Source organism: Acipenser ruthenus, chromosome 21 (genome assembly GCF_902713425.1).
Source record: "Acipenser ruthenus chromosome 21, fAciRut3.2 maternal haplotype, whole genome shotgun sequence".
NCBI classification, from domain to species: Eukaryota; Metazoa; Chordata; class Actinopteri; order Acipenseriformes; family Acipenseridae; genus Acipenser; species Acipenser ruthenus.
This window is the reverse complement of record NC_081209.1, coordinates 4248541-4265880: the sequence shown is the minus strand read 5'-3', so window position 1 is coordinate 4265880 and position 17340 is coordinate 4248541. Positions and strand designations below refer to the sequence as shown.

At 43.4% G+C, this 17340-nt stretch overlaps 1 protein-coding gene across 2 annotated transcripts in view; it reads right to left on the bottom strand.

Annotated features, from left to right (window-relative positions):
• Positions 1-1527: 1527 nt before the first annotated feature.
• Positions 1528-17340, bottom strand: part of LOC131699031 (protein phosphatase Slingshot homolog 1-like) — a 29137-nt gene continuing 13324 nt past the window's right edge. For both annotated transcript variants that reach the window (XM_058994414.1, XM_058994415.1), the window contains 13 exons: positions 16142-16242; positions 14168-14232; positions 13730-13851; positions 13418-13486; positions 13202-13267; positions 12508-12702; positions 12285-12378; positions 11833-11961; positions 11146-11192; positions 10708-10854; positions 9930-10130; positions 8030-8720; positions 1528-7054 (listed from right to left, as the gene is read on the bottom strand). In XM_058994414.1, coding sequence (XP_058850397.1) covers positions 5846-7054; positions 8030-8720; positions 9930-10130; positions 10708-10854; positions 11146-11192; positions 11833-11961; positions 12285-12378; positions 12508-12702; positions 13202-13267; positions 13418-13486; positions 13730-13851; positions 14168-14232; positions 16142-16242 — 3136 coding nt within the window. In that variant the 3' untranslated portion in view covers positions 1528-5845. The remainder of the gene's footprint in view (positions 7055-8029; positions 8721-9929; positions 10131-10707; positions 10855-11145; positions 11193-11832; positions 11962-12284; positions 12379-12507; positions 12703-13201; positions 13268-13417; positions 13487-13729; positions 13852-14167; positions 14233-16141; positions 16243-17340) is intronic.

Below are 17340 nucleotides of genomic sequence, written 5' to 3'. Positions count from 1 at the left end.
GTGTAATTAACGTAAGGTGTTCGTCTCCTTTAAATACACACTTTACTGAGCAATCAACTAGAACAGGATAGTTTTCTTCCCGTGCTGAAGCGTGCAAATATAAGAAAGACGAAGCATGGGCCAAACTGGACTCCATTCATTCTGAGAAAACAATGCAGCTCGACTCTTCGACTCTTCTTGGCTCTCGCGTGCTGAGAGTAGCTGCAGAAAACACAGAAGTGGAGCCAAAGCAGGCAGGGCGATCAAAACATACAGGGGAAAAATAAATAAATAAAAAATCACACACACACACACACACACACACACACACACACACACACAGAATCACGAACTGCTGTGTTTTCGCGTGGTCACCATGGCAACCCACAAACAGGATACCTCTCCAGATAATAAATCAAAGGACGAGTCATCAGTTTCATTGAAACAATTGCTGTAAATTGTGCTCGGGGTCGAGATGACGACATTGTTCTTGTTACAGGGAATTAGCTCGCCATGCTCTGTGGGATAGTAAACAGGGACAAGGTCCGGCAGGTCTGGTGTTGTGTGGTGGTAAGTGACAGCTTCCCAGAGCTTTGTGGCGAAGGGCAGTTACTTATTAATATGTAACATTACAAGGAGCAAACCAAGGAGACCAAGGTCTTGTTTATCAGTGACCTAGACGCACAAAGCAATACATTGCAAAACCCTCACATGACAGCCGTCTGGCCCTTCACGAACCCATTTCACTAAACAATTCAATACGTACGCTGGGTAATGGTAATAACCACAGTGCTTATCCTCATTAGCCAGTAATTCACTCTGATTACTAAAAAAAAGTGGACGCTGCCAATTTGCTTGCAGGCATATCATGCCGTCATTGCACATGGACACGATATATAAACAGAATGCGCGTTGGTAGTGATGATAATGTAATAAAACAGCATGTTAGCACGAGTCTTCGTGTGATGAAAAGTGATATGATGCAGAGCTTGCCCAAACACAGCCTTTTGTAACGGGAGGTCCCAGTTAGTTCCCAGGGTTAGTGCTGGCAGGGTTGCATCCCGTGACAGCAGTTTCATTGCAGGTCTGAGCACAGACTCCTCCTAAATACTGCATAGCTCTGTCGGAGGTACAACTGGATAAAGGTGCACATACAACAGGCTGAGCTCTTTGAACAAACCAGTTGTCTTACTGACTGGAAAATGGTACTTTAGTTTTTGGTACACACATCCCCACCCAACACATGTGTAGTACATTGATTTGAATGCAGTGTATGGAACAAGTCAGGTAGAACACTGACCCTTTTTAATTAGAGCGATAGCCAATGCTTTAGAATTGGTATAACCTGTCTGGGGGTCGGAGCCAGACTTTCATTTGTTGATTTGATACCTGTCGGTCTTTCTTTGTCAATATGCTGTATGTATCATCAACATGATCACTTAAAGTTCTCTTGTTTTTCCAAACAGACAGAGTATGAAATGTGCATCCTAGAAAGTGCATATTCAGTGAGAATCTAACGTGTTCAGTTAGTTATAAAATTCAGGACAATTACTGAATGAAAAAGTTTATTTCCATAATAAACACATACAGTACATTATTTTAACAAATGTAAAAAAAAAAAAAAGTGCAATATGCATTCAAACTACAGCAAATTTACAGTACAAAATAAATGACTGCATACTTAAATATAAAAAGAAAATGGTAACAAAAACCAGTAAGACATCCAGACCAAAAAAAAAGTCACAATCCTGTTCTTTTTTTTAACTTTTAGGGCTCCTGGAAATCTTGGTCAGTGATGAAACAGCAGTCAGTTTGGCCAGATAGGGACAGTTTTATTTTTTGTGCTGGGCCACCTCTCCAACAACAGAGCTCACCACCTTTAGTGATGAGGCTCCTAACAAACATCAGAGCGAAACTTGAAACTTGAAGTGAAATCTTGCAAGTCCTCTTTCCCCACTCTGTCAACAATTGGCCTATATCCCTCCGTGGTCAGATCACAGGCAAATTCCCCTCTATCACATATCAAGCCCAATATGTCTTCAATACTATCTAATTTACACCTTTTGTTTTGTTTTTAGTAACATCTGTTGAGATTTAAAACCATTTCAATTGAAAACACAGCTTGACAATTATAGCTTGTGGGTAACAGCAAGCAGTTAAGAGAATTTGCAATTCCGTACGTGAAGTTCAGGAACTAGGAGAGTATTCATTTGCCTTTACCAACAGTACTCATCGCTCTAAGCAGAGACTCTTATAAAGGAATTCTTGGAAGAGTGGGGTTGCGGGCCTGAAACACCTCAAGGAAAAAAAAAAAACAACAAATGATGGCGGAAGTTACCATAGCGACTGCGCGACCACAGGTGGAGTAATGAGAAGGGCGCAGTTCACAGCTCTCCCTCACCGATACTCTCTTGCAAGAAAGGAGCTTGACAGCCAATACCACAGCACAGTATCACGTACAAAGCACAACGCCCGTGGAGCTATGAAATAAGGCACTTGTGTAAATATTACACAGAAAAAAAAAGAAAGAAAATGGAAAGCAGCAGTGGCATTCATGCAACAACATTAAACAGAACACAGCGTTATTATTGAAAAAACATGGCAAGGGCTAGACTCATGTTTCAACTGCAAGAATGCACCCTAAGATCAGCTGGCATCCACCCGTTCATAATACCTGGGATGTTACTCAATGGCAAGTACTAATACACACCAGCAGACAGAATGCTTTTATTACTGCAGAGACCAGGGAACCCTGTTGTGAATGAGGCAACGACCCAGATAGGACAGCCAGTAGACCTCTTACTTTTACAGACCAAACGCACACATTATTTATAACTAATAAAGATGACAGCCACACCACCATCATCTCTCACCACTGTATAGTTGAATGCCTGTTTCTGTGTTTATGTCCCATCTTTCGTTATCATTCATTAATGTCCACACACTTCTTTATAAATATTTCACAGTAAACATGTAACATTTGTGTTACGCTCGCATGCACGCACATTTCCACACACACACACAGGTTTAATACATTGATTTAACTGCATAGTGTATGGAACAACAAGTCAATGGCAGAACAGCATAAGGTTTCATACAGAATTCCTATGAACACACTTGCATATTATGTGCAGATATGTAAACATACAATAAATTAGAGAAACAGACATGGGAGACTTAGAAAATTGGAATGGTGTGGACAAATAACGTACTCTGAAAACTGAAATGGAAGCACTCTGATGGTTTGGGGGTTTGAAGGCGATAGTAAAGCTTTACCCACAGACATGTTTCAATAAGATCAGATTTGCATCAACTCCTGATAAGGAATGCTCATTGGCAAATGGCAGACATTAATGAATGAACTCAATGACTGACCACTGCCCCACAGCTTACACTTTCATGAAGAAAAAAAAAACGGTACCCCTGGTTCGCTAAACACATTTTTCTTACAAGGTGCTGACATGCTGCAGAGGAGAACAGTAGGGATTACAGATAAGCAGGTATCTTGCATTATAATACATCGATCCTACAAATATATACACGTACCTAACGGTTTCTGTGCTGGGTAGTTAAGGCTTGCTTCAAAACATATTCACAGAGTAGCCAAGAGTGGGCAGCAGCTGTCCAAGACCCTTCTCAAACTGTGCTAGAGGAGGGAACAGTGCTGAAATCCATGTTTGGAGTAGGATGTCTACATGGGACCTCAAAGCAAGATCTCTCGCGCCCCAAGCCAAACCGAACCCCAAAGGACCGCATAAATACGAGGAGATGGCACATCTATTGAAGAGAAGGGAGACACGACTTTGTGCTCTGTAAAGGTTTGCTGGGCCAGTTAACAGTCAGCCTGATGTTATTGCGATTATTTTATTAAAGAGGAAAAGCAGTGATATATAACCTTATCAGAAAGGACTATCCAATGAATGGAAAATAAAACCCTAACTCTAATAATATATGTAAAGACATAATAAAAAGAAGAGCTTGCCGTTCTGAAGCTGCCTGGTTTGCAGTCTCACAGATTTTCAGTATTTAAATGGAGTGAAAGCTTCTCATTATCACCTCCTTATTTCCAAAAGGCTGTAATGTATAGGGTTTTTTATTTATCTTTTACTACACTGTGTATATTTAGGACGGGATTAAATACCAAAATATAGCACGCATAGTTACATAAATGGCACTGGTCTAATTTAAATTTAATGCAGTCTTCATTCACTGTGTTAAACTGAGCACAATTAAGTCATGAAAGACGATTCCTGCTTATCAAATCACTTCTCTCAATTCTACTTAAATGCACATTTGATTCTCTGGTTCTTAGTTTTTTTTTTTAGCATGTCTCTTCCCAGTCTCCAGGACTTGGTGGAGAAACCTTAGGGATTGATGCTGCATTTCCCCTGTTCAAAACTGGTTCTCAACACAGGCACAAGCAGCACAGAGGACAGGGGAACAGATGAGTCTGCCTGAGCAAAGCAATTCTGGAGTCTGGACAAAGGAAATGCAGCCTAAGTATTTTCAATCAGACCCCTCCTGGATAGTCATATATTCTCAGCTGAGATGCAGACATTACACTGCGTTACAATTTGGATTTGCTAGTTTGTGCAGACACAATGCAAGCCAGTGCACAGCAACACATTGCAACGAAAGAAACATGCACATAAAGACAGAATACCTCAGCGCACTGCACAGCTGATAAAGCACAGTCATGATTTTTGCAAGATTCGGTGGAAAATGTACCTATCTAAAATGTTATGTTTTTTTTTGTTCATCTGGCCCTGGTTCAGATAAACGTTTGTGAACATGACCAGTGGACAGGCAGCCTTCTTTTCTAGTTATGAGCCCAGGATAAGTCTCTTTCCTACAGTGAAATGATGGAGGTAGAATGGTCCTGGAATTTCTGAAGAACAATTTGTAAAGTGAATAAATAAATAAATATATAAATAAAAAGATACTTCATTACAGCTACGGAGCGTAACAGTCACAGGAAACGTAGGATCTGTGCTCATGACAGGACTCTAGATTGCTGTGCTCATGACAGGACTCTAGATTGCTGTGCTCATGACAGGACTCTAGATTGCTGTGCTCATGACAGGACTCTAGATTGCTGTGCTCATGACAGGACTCTAGATTGCTGTGTTCATTTTCTCTTGGCATCAAGGGAGAATGGCATCATTCTGGAGCCATTACCCTGGCTGCACACTGCCAACCTCAAAAGCATGAAGCACGATACACATGGGGAGGAATAATTTCAGAAGAAAATGATCAAGTACAAGGAATCAGCCTGACCTAAAGCTCCTAAAACCATCAGGTCATCTGGACACCATCAGATCTAAAGTCCACACTATATACTTCGCTTCTGTGTGGCGAGTGGGCTAAGCACTAGTATACCAGGTGGAACACAGCTATAGTAAATCTGAAATGAAGGGACGTCATTGTGCAGGACTAAACTCATACCACATGCTTGTGGGGGTTAGTCCACTCTTTCACTGAACGATTCAGTTTTACCCAATGGGGCATTACAGTCAATGGGTACGCTTCCGATGAAAAGAAATGGGTGTGGGCAATCCTGAGCCTCACAACACACTTAAGGGGTTGGCAACCGTGTATTCCTTTAGTTTCATCTGCACACATTCACAGTTCAAAGTGAAATGATGCCAAAAACCATCTATAAATTATATTTGGAGATATATATATATATATATTTTAAATATGATGTGGAATGATATATATATATTACAATTTAATAAACTTTTTTATTTAAACCCAAGAGAATTCTTTTCACTTATATTCTCTGTCATCTTCCTCATCTTCCGAGGAAAGAAAGAAACATCCAAAAAGAGTCACCCGGCTCTACCGACAAGATGGATAAAAGACGTCAGCTGTCAGGGGACAGGTAAGTGTCTCCGAATGGCATCCTTGGCCAGCTGGCCTGGCACGGCACGCCTATGATGCGGTGGGTACCAGACGCCACCGGCCAGCTCTCGCTCTCCTTGCCTTCATCGGGCTTGGAAAACAGGATGGTACTGGATTCTGAGGAGCAGGCGGAAGAAAGGTCCTCGGAGGAGAAGGTGAGGTAGCCCAGCTTGGCCAGCGAGTTGGACCTCTTCAGCCTGGAAGAGACGGTCAGTCCGGCCAGACGCATCATGGTCTCTATCTCCTGGGCGCGCTGCTTGACCAGGCCAGGCTTCCCTCGCACGCTGTGGAGGCTGTCGCTGCTGGAGCTGCGGGTCAGTGTGGAGCCGTGGGGGGACAACGCGGGAGTCTGCACGCCCACCGTCTTCAAGAGGTCCCTGGTTAGGGGCTCGACCTGCTCCAAGCGGCCAGAGGAGGGGGTAGAGGTCTTCTGGTAGACCTCTGTCAGGACACTGCTGCTGCTGCTGGAATCTATCTCCATATCCTCCAGAAGGCCCTCCACAGAGAGCTCCATTACTCCAGAGGAGGTGTCCATTTGGTCACAGTCTCGGAGCTGGCCAGGGGCTTTGCCACTCTCCAGGGATTGGCCTGATAGCTTCTCTAACTCCTTGGTGTGCTTCCGGACTAGCCCGGCTTTCTGCAGCTGCATGATCGACTCCTGGTGCTGCATCAAGTAGCTTGGTACCATGGGCTTCTCAGCTTCCAGACTGAGCTTCAGCAGCCTCAAGTCTTTGGCAGCCTTCCCGTCAGTCTTCTTCCCTGCTTCCGAGAATTCATTCATGGCTTCAACCTCTAAATGTGTCTGCGGGTCCCCGGAAAGGCCACAACAGCTCATGGGCTTCACCTGGTGGTGACGGTGGGCCTCTATCACAGTTCCTGAGACACCACAGTTGGCACAGTTACTAGGCAAGCAGTGACTGTCGGAGGCTCTGATCAGCACGGGCAAGGGCGACGTGTTAATGACAGTGAGCTTTGCGGCTTGGTCGGGGATCACAGAGCCCGAGGAATGCACACAGACAGCGGGGATGCTACACAGATGCGCAGGGTTAAGGCTTTGGGAATGCTTGGAGACCATGGATTGACTGTGCAGGCTGTTGGGGGGGCGCATGCAGTCTGTACAGGACTTGTATGGAGGTTTGACTTTGTGGATGTTTCTGGTGTTAGCACTGTCCTAAAATAGAGGAAAGACAAAAATACAAAAGAGAGAAATGGATGGTCAGAGGGTCAAGAACGATTTGTATAACAAACTTACACTATGTATGTAAAATACCATCTTAAAAGCAGACACTTTAGCAAAGAACTTGACAAAAGATACTGTACCACTTGTTAAAAACTTTTTACTTGGAATTTATCTAGAAGAAATGAAACCTTGAATATTGAGGAGCACATGCCAGCTTTGCCTGGTTTTACTAAGGAACCTTAACTTTGCCCACAGGTGACATCTGCTGGAAGGTCAAGGATCGGACACTATCACAATAGTTTCAGTACTTGCATCATCTTGTACTTGCACTCAACTGCTCCACACTTTGCTGTATTCTACTACTGCTCTTAATTATAACTACGTTCTGTATCTTGTTCTTGAGTTTTCTCTTAAAGGTAACCATATTCATGTTTTTTGTAATTGCTTTTATTTGAAATCGTTCTTATCCATTCATTGTATTTGCTACTTGTTCTTAGTCGAAATCACTCTTAAATTGTAATTATTTACTGTACTCTATTTTGCTCATTTGAATTTGCTCTTATTTTCTACTGGCTATTATTTTATAATTTCTCTTATCGGTAATGTGATACTTTGTACTGTGATATTTTGTAACAGCTGTAAGTCGTCCTGGATAAGGGTGTGTGCTAATAAATAAATAAATAAATAATAATGCATGTTGCATAAAATATAGCACAGTGCCACCCGAGATTCAAGTCTGGTAATTCAAATGATCCCAGCGCTTAAACTTAGTGCTTAAAAATACCAGACTGGACTGCATTTCACCACAATGAATCTGAATTATGTTAATGTGCGCCTTCATACAACAACATGAGCATGCTGATAATATGCTCCAGTGCCTTTATCGAAATGAGCGCAGTAAGAGCACAGCGCACAGACTGAAGCGTCTATGAGCAGAGCTGTCCCTGTGTTCGTTGTTTTACTCACGTCAAACCCAGGCGGGCAGCTTCTTTTGCCGCTGCTGCTGCTGATGCGGTTGTTGTTGTTGGCATTCTCGTTGTTGAGCCTGTTGCAGCCGACGAGGGGGGAGCAGCTCGGAGCCAGCTCAGCATCTTCCTTCTCTCCCTCCACGGCCTCTCCCCCTCCCCCCGTCAACGAAACAATCTCAGCTTCTTCCTCCTCCTCCTCCTCCTCCTCCTCCTCCTCCACTGTGCTGAACTCCAGTCTCTTCCGGAGGTCGGTCTCCAGAGTCTGTGCTGCCGTCCCCTCCCCGGGCACAGTGAAGTGGGGAGGTGGGAACTCTCTGGTTTCGAAGCCCTCATCGTCCAGCAGGGCGTCTCTCTCTACGTCCTCGATCTTGATGTAAACGCCCTCTATGTGAAGCAGTGGGGGTGCCCTGACGGGGGTCGAGGGTTCGCTGTCCAGCGCAGAGTCAGAGAGCCGTCTGAAGTAGTAGTTGTAGTTGGGGGGCTCAGCAGGGTCCACCTCCTCCCCTATGGTCCTGCTGGGGGAGGGTCCTGCCTCGTCCCCCCCCACCACATCCTCCGGCGGCCTTACGCTGAAGTCAGGGGTCAGGTCTCCTGGGCCGTCGGCACCACAGCACTGAGCAGAGGCTTGCTGGCCATCAGGGAGATCGCAGCCCGAGTCAGGGCGCCACAGCTTGTTGTGCCGCTGTTTGCTGTAGGGATCAGAAGATAAAAAGGGCTCAGACACAAGCACTGTCACACAAACATGCAAAATAGAAATAATTTATTTTAACATGTTCATATATGTTTGTACGTGCATGTATATGCTGCGGTCCAGACAAGTTGCATATTTTATGCATTAAAAAAAAATCAGAAATATGCACTAAATTTAAATTTAATGCCTAAAAATACGCGTAGCAATTTTGCTGCACAGTCTGTCTGCCTCCCCTCCCACGTCCCCTAAAACTTCCACTAACAACTACATCTCCCAGAATACAATGTCTTCAGTTACCAGGAAACTGTACACAAGAAAAACCGACCCAACAAACATAATCCAATCTCTGGCTAGCCCTGCAGCCAATCACAGTAAGAGTAAGAAATTCGAAGCTACACAGGTTGAAACGTAAACACTCTAGCCCAAAATCTAACTGGAACCGTCGTCAGAGGCAACCGCTAAAAAAAAGGTGCCTCTATAATATTAAACAAACTGTTTTATAACTTATTAATGAATAAGTAACGTAATTAATTTGCAGAGTCAGTGTGACGCCTTGAAAAGCCGATAAGACTTCAAGGTAATGTTGCATTTTACCCCCAAAAATACATTGTACTCTTAGTGTTCAAATTAGAGGGCAAGTAACTCCCAGACCAAAAACCTTATCTGGAGCTCTGTGTATATGTATGTGTATGAAGCAGATATATATACTATATGTACATACATTGTGTGTGTGTGTATATATATATATATATATATATATATATATATATATATATATATATATATATATATATATATATAAATTATTTCTGGATGTATAGTAATTGTTTGGAATAATTGTATTGTTGTAGTGTTATTTTATTGAGTATGTTCTATGTATAGTAGGCTTCTCTTTGTATTAGTGCTTGCACTATTGAGATGTACCTGTGCTGGTCCTGTGGGCACAAAGTGAATAAACTAAACTAATATAGAGAAGATACTCAGAGCCAAGTGTTTCACTAATTAGGAAAACAAAGATCAACCCAAAGTTCACATACAGTACACCTTCAAGTTCATCCCTAAACTTCAGAATTCTATGGTAAAACTTCCAAGAAACTAAGTCAAGTAGACACACGTTCGGCTGGTGTCTCCTGCAGTTTACCAAGCAGTGTTTCCTCAAAAGGAAATGGCAGTGGTTTCAGACGTGCTGCGAGGCACAGTCACCCACCTGGCATCCAGGATGCCCTCGTACTCTGCCAGCTGCCTCATGAAGCCTGCGTTGGGTCTCGTGATGCTCCTCTTCTGTTTGACGTAGTTATAGGCTTTCTCCAGGGACCAGCCGTACTCCTTCATCGCGTAAGCTATGACTGTTGATGCAGACCGGCTGACACCCATCTTACAGTGTACCAGACACTTGGAGTGGTTTTTCCTGGTGGAAGATGGGAGGGGAAAGCATTGTAGACGTTCAGCTGTCTGTTTGTTCATCAATCTAAAAAGTTAGTCAATATCACACTGTAAAAAGACTACAGGACAGTGAAGATGTGGAATACACCTAATGTAACCAGCTCCCCCTGCTGGTAGATACAAGTGTGGCATAGCTGGGGCTGTAACCCTATAACCCTGCAGTTCTTAAATTATTTTATGAACGACTGCACATTCTAACAAAGTATCTCATCTCTAGCCATATTTTTTTATCCCTTTGTAAGCTTGATTTATGTGCCCCTGTCAAATCTCTGGTACTTTACACCTAATTAACTTGAATAACTGGTGCTGGAGTAGCAGTTTATTATCTCTTAATGGGCTTTTAAATCAAGCCATTGAAGCTTGTCTGCCTTATAGCTGGCCAATGAATCATGGGAAAACTCCAGGTCACCGTTTTCAGATCCTGTTCAATTCATGCTATGATCTCTAGCAGCTCCACAGTACAGAATGGTTTAAAGCTAACTGCTTTCTCCACCCCAAGGCGAGCTGCATCTCAGAAAGCAGGACTTTATCTTGACACCTACTTGGCTTTCACTATGAAGTTGTAGGTGTCGTTCCAATGGGACAGCAGGTCTGTGGCTTCCTCATCGTATACCCGGATGTTGTGATATGCAAACAAGCCGGGAAAAAAGTTATCGATTTCCCTGGTTATGTTCAAGATGTACCCCACACTGAAATGAAATAATGATAAAGAAAAATAATTGGAAATGGTACTCAGAACTGTAGTTCACATAATGTAATGACTTATTCATTTCAATTTATTAAAAGCACAAACAAAAATACTGCCACCAGCCTCCTCTCGTTCAGAAATGTTCCTATGTTTTTACATGTATTAACAGTTAATACTACGTATGTGCTGTACAACTGTATATATTGAATACATTAGTTATAGAATTCAATGCAGATGCATGTACTGTAGTGCGCTCATGTTATCTGTAATAGAACAGTGAAACAGCACTCACCCTGAGCTCTGGAGTTCCTCCAGATTGGAGGCGTTCCATTCGGAGCCCTGCAACAGAACAGTAGAGCTGGTGAGGCAGTGTTTCTGTGATTAGCCTCAGACACTACAGCCCCTCTCCAGAGCTCTCACCCGGGCACAGGCACCTCCGAAACCAGCAGACACGAGAGCCCTTGTACTCTAGAGTGGCTCTTCCTTCCTCCATCTCGAGGAAGGTTTCCATGGAGAATTTTAAAATACACCTCTTGTGATTGATAATTATAAAAAAGATATTTGAACACAGCACTTAAAAACATTTTATAAAAATCCAACAGTTAGTTATTTTAGAATAGAAAATCTGAGGGGAAAAGTGTTTCAAAAAAGTGTAAAAATTGTCCAAATAATAATTGAAGGGAACACTGAAGCAAACTAAAGCTGAGGGAACACGAAGGCTTGAAAGTTGGGTTTCAGGAGACTGCGTTTCAGGCCACTGCATGGGACACCAGGGGAGATTTGGGGTTTGATACAGTAAAGTTGCCTCAAACTCGGTCTCCTGGAACCAGGTTTCAAGCCACTGTGCCTGAAAAAGTGGCTTTGTGTTCCCTCTGCCTTACCCGCAACCACCAAAACCAACACCTGTAACATCCCACACCAGCGCAGCGTGCAGGATTAACAGCTCCGGTGTTCAGTATATTCCTGGGGTAGAACGTACCAGATAGAGGTGGTCAAAGATCAGAGAGGCCTTGTCCATCTGGCCCAGGATCAGCAGCATCTCGTTGTCGATAAATTCTTTATACTCCTTCAGGTTGCAGTTCATGTGCTGCTCCAGCTCAGTCCGGATCTGAGAGGGACACAGAGGAACACCGAGAAGAGAAGCGATCTTATACAGTGGATATGGCAAGCACAGGATTACAGTTACACAGCAGGAAATGTTCCACAATAATGCATTTCAGAGAGAGGTATTTGCAAACCTTTAAAATAAAGTAATACTGTAATAAAAATTGTACTCCTGGTGTAAAATGCTGGTGACAGCCCTGGCAGCCTGCAGTTACTCCCGTCCCCCTTCCTACAGCAGGTGTTGCTTTAGAGCAAAGGCTTTGCAGAGCCCAAGGGCAGATGAAAAGGGGACACAACAGGTCCGCTGTCTCCACTCTCTCCACTTACCTCCTTGGAGGTTATATTCTCCAGATCTTTGTACATCATTATGCTCCTGAGTTTGGTTTTCACAAGACGCTCCGTTCGCTCCCTCTCTGTAGGTCTGATGAGAGAAAACAAACGATTAGTGAAAGCTAGCCCGTGCCCAGATTCTTCAGCAGACAAACATTAAAATGTGCAAAGCAACAGGAGAGGGAGTCTGCATTAAAGGCAGCAGCACTGCAGCACTTACTTATCCACAAACAAGGCTGGGGAGTCTGGCCGCGTGGTCTCCAGGTCCCGCATGGTGTTCCACTCGTTAATGCAGCTCTGATCTGAGGAGATGCAGCTCTCATAGAACCCGGTCCAGGTCAGGGACATCCCGCCTGGGAAGTAGTTGTACCGACGGGACACCTCGCTGACTTTGTGCAGGATCTGCAGGGCCGACCTGCAGCGATGGAATTCGAGACACAGGGTTTAGTTAGTTAGGATTTTAAAGCTTTCTTAGACAACCTTAATATGCATGATCTGATCTGGCCCAACTCTTCATAGCTCCAAGATCATGATCCAAGCAAATCACAAGTGGAAAGTGAGTTTACATACAGAAATACCCATGGATAAACTGGCTTGACACAGATAGGGTTAAACTATGTCCTGGTTTTTATATAGTAAGTAAACAATTTGCTACTGATCGGCATACTGCACCTACAGTATCTGCATATACCTCTGCAGACCACTAGATGGCGCAGGGGCTCAGCAGCAATTCTGATCTTCCTGAGTCAATGCAGGCTGCCAGAGCAAACATGCTCCTCTGTGCTCAGAACTCAGTAAGGGAAAGACTGGGCGATTTCTATGTTTGTTAAATGTTTATAGCCACATTATACCCAATTAGCAATGAATGAATGGTCAGATTACTGTGCACGGCAATGAAGCAACGTGCTACCTACCACATGGCTTGAACCGACACTGGTTTAAAGATGCGTGTCTTTCCGGCTGTGGTCACACTGAACCCTCTGTCAAAGAAAGCACAGGATAGTTGTTTGATGTCTCATTGTGTTCTGGTGTGGAGAAAATTAGCTAGACCTTAAAAGCAGCCCGCCAACGTTATCAACTTCCCAATGCCCCCTGTCTCCCTCCTCCCCCAGACAGAAGAGACTTCTCACCCGTCTCCATCCAGGTGGATCTTGGTGTCGCTCCACAACGGCAGCACCATTCCGATTGAGCAGTTTTTACTGCAAAAAAAAAAAAAACAGAAACAAAACAAAATGTATGATTAAAACAGGAAAACGCACCAGCAAGTGTAAAATAAAAAAAAAAGAAAAAAAAGCAATTTATTTTGATATAAGAAACTTGAGTGCCAGGTTTCATTGATATGGTGAACCTGCCCCTTTACATTTCATGGGAGTCAGTTCTAATGAACACGCGTGTGTGTGTGTGTGTGTGTCGGTCTACCCGAGAGACTGCATCATGGGTACCTCTCCTTGTTGGTGAAGTCCATGCCCAGCAGGATGTTCTCCTCTGTGTCCTGGCGACCGTTGCTGTAAACGACCACCATATACCTGACCCGGTCTGACCACGCACTCTCCAAGCGCACAGCCTGCACAGAGGGAAGGAAACGGACATCTTCACTCATCAAACACACAAGCAGCAGCTCTTCATTTAGTGCAGGTCTGACTCGTTTCTTCCGAGACACCACATTGGATTTTCCTGGCATATCTCTGGCATGGAAGACAGCGGGAGCGCTCCTACTACATGTACTGTATCCTACAATTAAATACATATAGCTAAAGAAGGGTTTATCCAGTTGGGATGACACTTGTGCGGTAAGACCTATTGTTAGTCAAGGTGCAGTTTAGATACTGATCCCCCAATGATGTGTCCCCGTTCTGTGGAATAAAACCTTTCTTTCTTACCAGTTTAATTCTGTCTTCTGATCGGAGAAGGTTGATCATCACCTGAAGGTGCCGAGGTAAATCACCTTGAAGAAAATAAATAAAATAATCAACATTACTATGAATGGAAAAATTGCATCATGAAAACCACTTTATTGAATTGTCAAGCAAAAAATATGCCCTTCCCTTACATTCCGGGTCATTGATGTGAGATCGCTATACTGTGGTCACAATAGGCTGTATCCTTTTGTCTCTATTTCCAGGACCCAACATAAATATACACTAGCAAGGGTGTCCCAATACTTTTTTGAGGGGAGTGCATTTAATAAGGAAAACACTGGTGTTCAAATACTGTCCCAACACGAGTGTGTCAAGTTAAAAATGTGAAAAAAAAACTTAACCTAAGGCCAAATATGCCTGTAGAATTCAGCTGACACAAACTCAATGACACTCGAGTAGAGAGAGAAACCCCCTCTGGTGCTCCAAAAGTCTGTCCTCTTCAGGGGTTAAAGAGAGCCTGTTAACCCACAACAAGCAAAGTGCTGCCAGACGAAGGTGGAGGGGACGGTCTGGGCAGACCAACAGAAAGCCTTTGTGCTGCAAAGTGTTTACCAAGCAGCAGCTGGACAGTGCCACAGTGTGCCTCTCCTACTGAACAACTGCCTGTGCAACTCCCATTCAACCAGCCTGCTTTCTCTCGCGGACAAAAGCCTTCAAAACAGCTTTTCACTGCCCAGCAGGGAACTACGGCCAGAATCCTGCCTTGCTGCCATCCACAAGTTCACAGGGTCAAGTGTTAATGCAGGACTGTGTTCTGTCCCAAGAGCATTTCAACACTTCCTTTCCCTGAATGTTTCATCAGTCCGTCTGCATCAAGCAAGCCTTCGTGAAACCAGCTATCTTCCAGTAATGGTCACACCTATTTATGCATCTATTCAAACTATGCATCGTATTTAAAAAGCAATAGCACACCACCTAACGTAACCTTTTTCTTATTCTCTCTGGGACTCTTAAGAGTACTTACAAGAATTTTCTGGTTTATTTATATAAATCTATATCCATGTACCTACAGTACATCTATAGTACCAACAGTGCAACATTAAAGGAGTTATGTATCACTCCCTCGCTAGGCTTCATGTTCACGCAGGTTAGATTAGAACTGGTGCAGTAGCTCTTCTGTTCTGAATTCAGGTTGCAAAGCCCCCTCAGGGTTCACACACCCTGAGTCAGTCTTTAAATATCCATTTAAACGAGACCAGGTCATTAAAGGCCTGTGCTCATCTATTAAACACATGCCATGATGACAATTCATAAATCAGAAAAAGTTTCTTAAAAATGTGGTTAAGTCAATAAAACATTGCACAACCGCTGTACGATTTAGTACTGCTTCAACTTTGTGACTGATTTCTGACTTGTCTCGACAGATCCATTTGCTATCCTTTTTTATCTTTGATTTTCCACAAAAGACAGGGAATCGAGAAACACAAAAAGAAGAGCCGCAGCAGACATGACAAATGTGTGTGTGCGCTGTGGAAGCATTTGCAACAGTGAGATGCCAGCGGGGTGGGCTCCTTACTTGCTACTTTGTAGATTAGCTATTTTGTTAAAATCAACCCCTATATCGTGCCATTCTAGAGCATGGAACAGATTCCAAGATAATCCAAAAAAAAAAAAAAAAAAAAACACAGTACTTTCCAATCAGTTTTAATTTTACAGATCTGTCTCGTGATCTTCCTATCTGCTCGCAGCTTCACTGCATCGGATACTGAAGATTTTAAGGTTGAATCTAATGATGTGTGAAAGTACAGAGTGTATATCTTTGAGATAAAAACGTTGAACAAAAATATATTTCTGTAACCTCCTTTGAGAACCATTCTGTACATCTGGCACACCTATTTCATACACTTAAGTGGGCAAAAAAAATAAGCTTTCAAACAGATTCCGTTTTGGATGTGCGGGTTTACCAAGCTGCTGTGTGTTTGGGGTCTCCCTTACCTGCATGTTTGTGATGGGGGTGCACCTTCTGGCTCTGTGGACTGCTCCCCTGCTGAAGAAAGAGGGCTGCTCCCTTTACCATGAAGAAGCTCTCACTCAGGCTGCAAATCAACAGCGACAAGAACAAACAACACTTTAAAACACTTTCATGAAGAGGTACTGTACTCTGGCAATACAACCGACATGACGCAGCGCTGAGATTTACACTGGCCCTCTGCTGTCATGAAAGAGGACAATGCCTGTGACAAAAGCAATCTTCATTGAAAAGCACATGGAGAGAAGTCTTGCAGGATTCCCAAGTCAGCCTTCTACATCTCTATAGTGGATAAGTATAGAGGTTTATTAAATAGAATCACCTGGGACGCCACTGACGGAATATTTCAGACTTAGGATCCTAAATTCAACAGAGTTGTAAAGCAGAGCTGGGGATCTCCAGCAAAGTCTTTACAGATGACAGCAAACTGAATAGAGATTCAGCTGTAAACTTCAGCAGTCTGCCGATAAAACAAGGTGCTGCAAGCTTCGAGGTGGTATGAATTACTTAAGCACAGCATTGTAAACTTGACACAGCTTGTCAGCTGTTTTTAGCTTTTGTTACGTGTCTAGTGTATACTAGGCGTGCCTGTAATCCAGGTGCTTGTCCCTCTTAGGGCTTTCCCAGTTACGAAATAAATGTAATCCTTTTAGATGGGAAAACGACTGGGGGATACAAAAATCGTACCTTTATGCAATCTGGGAATACACCTGGTAAAGCGTTCTAGGCAGGCTTGGTGATCACATCGTGGCCAAGAACATTTTGTAAGAGAGCCTATTGTTAGCAGCCCTGCTCAATGTGCAGAACTTCCTTCAGTCAGTTTTAATGGATCTCCAAACACAGGAAGAAAACCTCATCCCTGCCCACACAAGCTTTGTCTTGTTTAAGAGCTGGCTGTCGTGAGCGCCACAATGTGGAGACGTTGGGAGAGGAGGCGACGGCTTGCAAAGTGTCTTTGTTTAGTCTTTGATTGATCTGCTTTTTAACCGTTTGCCCAGTTTGAAAGTTGCATTGAAGGAACCCTGTTTATCAATGGTTTGTTTAAAAGGAATTGGCAGAATTGCTGTTTGATCAGAAACACACGCACAAAACAGAATGTGATGATATTTACAAAGTCTACCGGAAGCTATGCTAGTAGTACAGTATTTCATGTTAGATTTCAAAA